General features: G+C 36.8%; 1 protein-coding gene and 1 pseudogene across 1 annotated transcript; one reads left to right on the top strand and one right to left on the bottom strand.

Annotated features, from left to right (window-relative positions):
- The first annotated feature begins 12 nt into the window (after positions 1-12).
- On the top strand, positions 13-4,579 carry LOC120200533 (annotated as a pseudogene).
- A 687-nt stretch (positions 4,580-5,266) lies between these two features.
- LOC120200541 (replication stress response regulator SDE2-like) lies at positions 5,267-7,439 on the bottom strand. Its single transcript, XM_039201353.1, has 4 exons — positions 6,689-7,439; positions 6,048-6,600; positions 5,456-5,633; positions 5,267-5,412 (listed from the first exon to the last, which is right to left on the bottom strand). The coding sequence occupies exons 1-3, from the start codon at positions 7,336-7,338 to the stop codon at positions 5,487-5,489; spliced, it is 1,350 nt and encodes a 449-aa protein (XP_039057284.1). The 5' UTR covers positions 7,339-7,439; the 3' UTR covers positions 5,267-5,412; positions 5,456-5,486.
- Between the last annotated feature and the right edge of the window lie 324 nt (positions 7,440-7,763).

Below are 7,763 nucleotides of genomic sequence, written 5' to 3' on the forward strand. Positions count from 1 at the left end.
ACCAAGACAACAATGGGGATCATCGCACTTTTGATCATCATTTTCCTTCACCTCTCTACCATTGTTTTAACGTCACCATCTTCTCAGCACAGAAATTCAGTGAGACATCCCATCTCTCGACCGCTCCCTCTCCCTCTCCCTCGAAGACCAGACGCCGATCAAAAGCCAGTGCCCCGGAAACCAAATAAACCACCTCGCCATCAGCCAAAGTACCACCTTCCTCGATCGGAGATAAAACAAATCCTCAAGGCACATAACGAAGCTCGAGCACACGAATCCGAACCACTCTACGTGTGGGATGAAAGCCTGGCCCTGTACGCTCGCCAATGGGCGGATAAGCGCATCAATGATTGCCGTATTGTCCACTCCAATGGACCCTATGGAGAGAACATCTTCTTGGCGGCCAAAGACCACTGGAGCATTCCTAAAGCCGTGAAATCATGGGTGAACGAAGAGAAGTACTATGACAAGGAAAGCAATGTTTGCCAGCCAGGGAAAATGTGCGGCCATTATACACAGATTGTGTGGAGGGATACGATGAAAGTAGGATGTGCTCGAGTAAAGTGTGAAATGGGGGGCGTCTTCATTATGTGCTCCTACGATCCCCCTGGGAATTACCAAGATGAAAACCCTTTTGCCTCGCACGAACAGTGAGGCAGGCAGCCCATCATCATAGAGAAAGGTACTTAGGGTTGTTTTGTAATGGTGACTAATTGTTAGGATCATTTTTGTTAGACTGAAATATTCTCTTAGCGAAACTAAACCTATTTCTCATTGTACTAAAACCCGACCCTTGGGATGTTAGGGTTGTTTAAATAAAATAAAAGTAGAAAGCTTTTCTCTGTATATTTTCTCTGCTTAATTTTAACGGCCTCCATCTTAGGGATGGGCATTTAAATCCGACCCAATCGGGGTGGGGTTTTTCTAAAAATATTTGAGTTCAGATCAGGTTTGGTGTAAAAAAATCATACCCGACCCGAAAAAATATATAATTTTACCTTATATATTTATAGATAATTACAATAATAGCTTTCTATATATAATTTTTTTTCAATTAAGTTACTATTTTTATTAAATAAAAATAATTTTTTATTATTATTTCGGTTCGGATCGGGTCGGTGAAACCTTATTTTGATCTGATCGGATATCGGGTGGAGGCTCTCTTATTCTCGGGTCGGATGAACCAAAAACCCGACCCATACCCATCCGTGACCATACTCAACAGATGGAGGCCATTAACATTAAGCAGAGAAAATATACAGAGAAAAGCTTTCTACTTTTATTTTATTTAAACAACCCTAACATCCCAAGGGACGGGTTTTAGTACAATGAGAAATAGGTTTAGTTTCGCTAAGAGAATATTTCAATCTAACAAAAAAGATCCTATTCTTTTTACATTTTCTACTCCTTTTATTGTTTGTTTAATAACTGGAAATCTTCATTTTTTGGCTACTTTTTGACTCAGTTGTGATAGTTCAGTTTTCTCCGAAGTCCCATTTATAATTCCATTTTTAAAATAATTCCATTTTTTTCTTATTCAATTGAATTATTGGATTAATAATTTTTATTAATTGTCATTGATAGTTATTATGTTAAAGCTTGATGAAAAAAAATTAAGGGTCTAATATTTTTTTCATTTTATGTGTCTAATGTATTTTTCGTTCGAATAAGGTGTTCAATGTTTTCGACGTTATTATTTTAAGTGTCTATTATGTAACGGTCGTTAAAAGAACTCATTACTTTGCCTATATTTTTTTAGCATTTTAACTCCAACATTTCAATTTTGGTCAAAACAACCCTGATGAATAGAAACTGTTAGTTACCTAACGTTCAACACATATTGTTTAAGTGGTGACATGTCACATGCCACGTAATCAAAGTATGAAAATGGCATGCTAATAACATGTATTGATAATTAGTTAATTAACAGTATACATCCAAGATGAATTGTTTTGACCAAAAATTAAAATGTTGAGAGTTAAAGTAATTAAAAAGGAAAAATACGTAAAATAATTATTAATTTAAATGTCTAAGAGCTATTTTTTTAATTTAAACATTGTTCTTGGTTAGAGAATTAGGGAAAACTTAAGTAACAAAAATATGAAAGAGCATTTTTTTAAAAATTTTATAACTTGTAAAAAACTCAAAATTATACTTTTAGAAAATATTTTTAAATTTTAAAAACAAATTATGAATATTTTTATATTTTTCATAAATTATTGTTTAAAAATGTTATAAAACTATTAAAACAGTGTTTTAATTAAAATTAAAAAAATAAATAAAACATTACTTATTAATTTAATATATTACATTATAACTTTAACAACAATTAATGAAAATTAACAACCACATACACATTATATAACTTTTAATAAATTGAATAATTAAAAATATTGTTTTAATATAATTCCCTATATATATATAAAATCGTTAATCACCGGGTTTATCAGCACTGCAAATTACTTAGTCTGTCTACTTCAGATTAAAGTTTAGGGTAAACTACGTCAGATGCACTTGAACTTTAGTCTATATATAAATCATAATATTAAACTTTCAATTGCTTAAATTATAGGACCAAATTTTAATTTTATATTTGGTCATATTATTTCACCATTAACTCTTTAGTGAGATGATAATCTGAATGGCAGTTATGATGATGTCCAAAATGATCTAAAATGAAGTTGTTTTATTAAAGAAAAAATTGAAGGAAAAAACATCAAATGCACTTTTAGAAATTTAATGCGAAATAAATCAATTTAAAATGGTCTAAAATGATTTTTTTTAGAAATTTAATGCGAAACAAATATGAACGAAATTAAAAAAAAATCAAATTATATCCCATCGAAATTCATTGGAAAACAAATCAATTTTTCTCACTTTTGTCAAGCTTTCTATTGTAATTTGTGAATGGATGAATAAATATTTATATAAAAAATTTCAAGTAAAATTATTATGAAAAATACTATATAAAATTAATATATTTCTTATATAAATAATCTTTTAACTAATAAATATTATTAATTAAATTAAATTTTAATATATAAATATATAACCAATAGAGATTAATATTATTTAAATAATTGATTGAGTTCGAGTAAATTATATAGATATATAGAGTTTACGACTTTGATGGCCCACGAGCTATAACTCGACCTACCTGATCTCGTGATTACCAAATGCGGAATGACTATAAGTAGTAGTCCCCCAATCAGCCAAACTCCACAGCATCAGAAACACAAGTCCTCAGAGCCAAATTTCAATTTCTAGGCTTTTAGCTAAAAACGTCTCTTCATGTTGCTTTAATCCCAAGCTCAGGCATGGGTCATCTTCAAGCAATGCTCAGACTTGGTGCCTCTCTTATCCACCAACAATGTGCACTCATTTTAATCACTTCTCACCCTGTTGTTTCTTCAGCTGAATCTCAGCTTATCTCCAATTTTCTCTCTGCATTTCCTCAGGTTAACGAGAAGAAGATCACACTCATCCCTATTGATCCCACCACTGACCCTTTTGCACTCCAATGAGCTACCATTTGTCACTCTGCTCACCTGTTTTCTCCTCCGTTCTCGTTTGTCGTCACTGATGTGACACTGCTGGCGTCTGTGATCGAAATCACTGAAAATCTCCGTCTACCTAACTACGTTCTCTCTATTTCGTCGGCTCGAATGTTTTCCCTTGTCTCTTCTTTTCCTTCTATCCCATCATTGATCCCGAAGACATCGATTCCGCCGCCACTTCTGGACTCGAATAGCTATTTCGCAAAGAATTTCCCAGACAACAGTAAGAGCATCAAGCGTTTTGATGGCGTTTTGATCAATTCATTCGAAGGGCTCGAAAAGGAATGCTTTGAGATATTTGCTGCTGCAGAATTAACAGACGGGTTGCCGCCAGCTTTCCCCCTTGGACCGTTTCTGCCATTGCCATTCGAGGGGGGGGGGTCTTCGCCTTCTTCACTGATGGAGTGGCTGGACGATCAGAAGGAAAGTTCAGTGGTTTTCGCCTGCTTCGGCAGTAGATCATCGATATCTAAAAAGCAAATAAGGGAGCTAGGCAATGGGCTAATACTAAGTGGATATAAGTTTTTGTGGGTGGTGAGGACTAAAGTTTTCGACAAAGAAGAAAAAGGAGTCGACTTTGATGAGATTGTAGGACACCAAGTGATGAACGAAGTGAAGAACAACAAAGCGTTTGTTGTGAAAGAGTGGGTGGATCAATGGCGGATACCGAGTCACAAAGCGGTGGGTTTGTTCCCATGTCATTTCGGATGGAACTCGGTAGTGGAAACATCTTGGCATGGGATCCCAATCCTGGGATGGCCACATGGTGGAGATCAGATGATCGCCGGGGAGGTCATGGAGGCAGCTGGGTGGGGGATTTGTATGAAGAAGTGGGGATGGGGAATGAACAACCATTTGGTGAAAGGAGTGGAGATTGGATACAAAATCAAGGAAGTGATGGAGAATAAACAATCAGAAACCAAGCTGAAAGAATCGGTGATGTGGCCAAGTAAACAACAGAGGCTGGTGGGAGGTGCGATGATGTGATGAAGAAGCTTCTTCAGAGCTTGAAGAAGCACTAAACAAGTGAATTTCCGTTCGTGTTTCTGTCAGTCTCTATTTATGATGGAGGTGTTTACATTTTAATATATTTGATAAATAATTATGTAATTTATTTTTTAAAAAGTAAAACATTAATAAATCAAGGAGTGTCTTAGGATTAAGACCAACTAAACTGAGAAACCACCAAAGCCTCGCCTGACACTTGGTTTGAAGGATCATTTAAATGCCTTACCTTCAAACAATAACGCGTCCTATGCACCGCCAAATATTGGAATTCACATAAGATTAATAATAACTTATGTGATGGATTTTTAATAACTTTCAATTTTTTTTAAATAATATTGGTTGTCCCTTGTTCCCATATGTAATGGGGTATGGGATAAGGGAGGAAAGATAGTAGGTTGTCCCCAATACCAGATTGTCACTACGCATAAATACTTGACCTCAATCAATCACGAGACTTTCCGAACCACCATGCGAGCCTCTCTATTCTTCCTTACCTATATTTGTATCAACAAATCCAAATGTATATTTTGTAAAATAAAAAATATATTGTCAAGTGATGCACGTAGCCGAGTGCTTCGAGCGCGTAGGAACCATGATTCATAGGATTAAAGTTGGTGGACTTAAGTGGAAAAGAATGTCGATAAAAGCTAGGGTTACTCTTATAAAAGATAAGAAACGCTTGAGGAGAAGATCAACGATGCACATCAATGTTGGAACATTTAAGATTTTCCACAAATCCAAACATTCAGTTTAGGCAAAGAGAAGTCAATTTTACCTAACAGGGTTTCACCTTACAAGAACCAAATCATACAGTATTAAACATGACGAGAAATATACACATTTCTTGGTTTGATAAAAAGAACACTCCTTAGCAATACATTTACGTCGTTATATGAAGCCTCACCCTACTACATGGTTATTTCATTTCTTTGCAAGCAACTTCTTTGGAAGCTTATCGAAAGGGGTAGACTTTAGCAAGAAAAGACGAGCAGCTCGCTCTTGCAATGTACCACCGCATTTTAGTCCGCGTGCCAGCAGTTCAGATTTCAGCCGCTCCAATCCAAGAGCCTATAGAAATGATAAAACAGTTAACGATATATCATCGTTAAGCATTGTAAAAGCAACAGCATCACCATGAGGCCCATGACAATTCAATTCATATACTGATTTTAAATTTCACTCCATGGTATCTTTTCTTCAATTATTCAATTTGTCTGGCCCAACAACTTTGTACACAAGAACATGAAGACAAAGCTAAAATAACATCAAATAGCTATGGCCAAGTTTACTTGGGCTAAAGGAAAGCATTTGATAAAATTGCAACAACTACAAACTGCTGAATATCCTATATCATCTAGGTACGCAATCATTGAGTTGATTGAAAGAAGTATTTTTTTAACGAGCTAGATGTATCAATGGTATTGATCTTTATTAGTATTAAGCCTAGAAAACAGGTAAAAAACTTCAAGTGTTCAACCATACCTCCATTTCTTCTGAAGAATTGAAGTCGTTAAAATTCAATGGCTTTTCTGGTTCTGTAATGTTAGCATTTGAAACAACTGTTTCTTTGTGAACTTCTGATTCTGGTTTAGAAGAGCAATTGACTTCATTATTAAGTTCACTTCCAACTCCTCCATTTTCTGCAACTGGAACACTGGAATGTTGACCGAATATTTCGGCCGGATCTTCCGTTTTAGTTCCAATATGTTCCAGCATCTCATCAGCTTGAGCTGCTTCACTTCCAGCAATGGCATCTGCTTCAACCATGGCAGGAGCATCATCACCACAAGATTCCGAGCTTTGCTGCAGAACAACCTCTTTCTCTTCCTCAGAGCCAGTCTCACTTGAGGCTCCACCTGAAAATTCCATATGGATCATATCCTGATTTCCCACCGAAACCAAACCAGAACTCTCCTCGGTTCCCTTGCTAGAATCAGAATGATTCCCATTTTTCAAAACTACAGATTTCTCATTCTCTTCTTCATCCTCACTGCTATCATCACTATCATTCTCATCCACTTTCCTTTTCCCCATCCTAAAAGAGCAAAGAAAAACGAATAAATGATCAAAAACATTAATACCAACCAAAATTACCAGCAAATTAAATTATCTTAAGAACTTACCAAATCTTCAATTTTTTGGGGTCAGCTCCTCCCGTCACCATCTTCCGCTTTCCATTTTGGCACGCTGCCCTAACGGACTCTTCAACCACCGCCACACACCTCGCTGATTGCTCCCTATACTTCGCTACATACTTCTCGGCCTCTCCATCTCCAACTCCCTTTTTCCCAGTTTTTGCTTTCTTCTTAATAAAATCTTCCGCGATCTTCTCCAATCTCCTCTGTTCCTCCTCCGCTTTCCACTCCTCCAACCTCTTCTCCGCGTTCACATGCCTCAGCCTCCTCCCGCTCATGTCTCGGCACGCCTCGAAATTGCTCGTCTTTTTTTGCCCAGCCTTCGTGGCTGCGCCACGTAGCAGCGATCCGAAACCTCCTTTGCCACCAATAAGCCGGAGGGAGAGATTGAGGGTGGCGTTGGAGTGGGAAATCTCCGAATCGTCATTGAGTTGATGGCCGCGAATCAGGCGCTGGAAGTTGATAGGGATTTTGCTAATTTCATGAATTCGGTGCTTGACATCGCCGACTTGGATTTGAGGGGTCGGGAATTGGAGTGACAAAGTCCCGCCATTGAGAAGTTTAACGAACAGCTGTAGCTGCCTTGGGTTGAGATCCTTGTTGTTGACATCGTTTCCGATAATTTGATGATCTTCCATAACCGATACGTGATTTGAGAGAAAAACTTCTTTGTTCCGTCTAAAACGAATTTGGGGATCGAGAGGAAATTAGGGTTGGGAATTGGTATCCCGATTGAAAGGAAAGCTTAATTTCCCAGAGTTCAAATTTATATGTTAACATAATTGGTATTCGGGTCAACTCCACCGGATGTGGGTAACCCTAAAAGAAAAATGTCAAATATTTGTTTTAGTCCATTTTCATGCAAAACATTGAAATTTAACCCTTTTATAAGCAAACAGCACAGGTACATTGGGTGCAAGATGGGGACTTAGGCACCAGATTCTTTCATTCTATGGTTGATAAAAATAAAATGAGGAAAATGGTTCGTTTACTTTATGATGGAGATGGTAATCGTTTGGAATAATTTGAAGCCATGTCTAGTGAAATGGTTCGATTTTTCACT

This window comes from Hibiscus syriacus, unplaced genomic scaffold (assembly GCF_006381635.1).
Source record: "Hibiscus syriacus cultivar Baekdansim isolate YM2019G1 unplaced genomic scaffold, ASM638163v2 tig00006128_pilon, whole genome shotgun sequence".
Taxonomy (NCBI): domain Eukaryota; kingdom Viridiplantae; phylum Streptophyta; class Magnoliopsida; order Malvales; family Malvaceae; genus Hibiscus; species Hibiscus syriacus.

Bases quoted from the DNA above. Each gene is read 5' to 3' on its own strand.
- LOC120200541 (XM_039201353.1), bottom strand. From the start codon at position 7,338: ATGGAAGATCATCAAATTATCGGAAACGATGTCAACAACAAGGATCTC. The intron at 6,601-6,688 runs GTAAGTTCTTAA...TTGCTCTTTTAG, and splicing joins CCCAAAAAATTGAAGATTTG to GATGGGGAAAAGGAAAGTGG. The intron at 5,634-6,047 runs GTATGGTTGAAC...TCATTTCTATAG, and splicing joins ATTCTTCAGAAGAAATGGAG to GCTCTTGGATTGGAGCGGCT.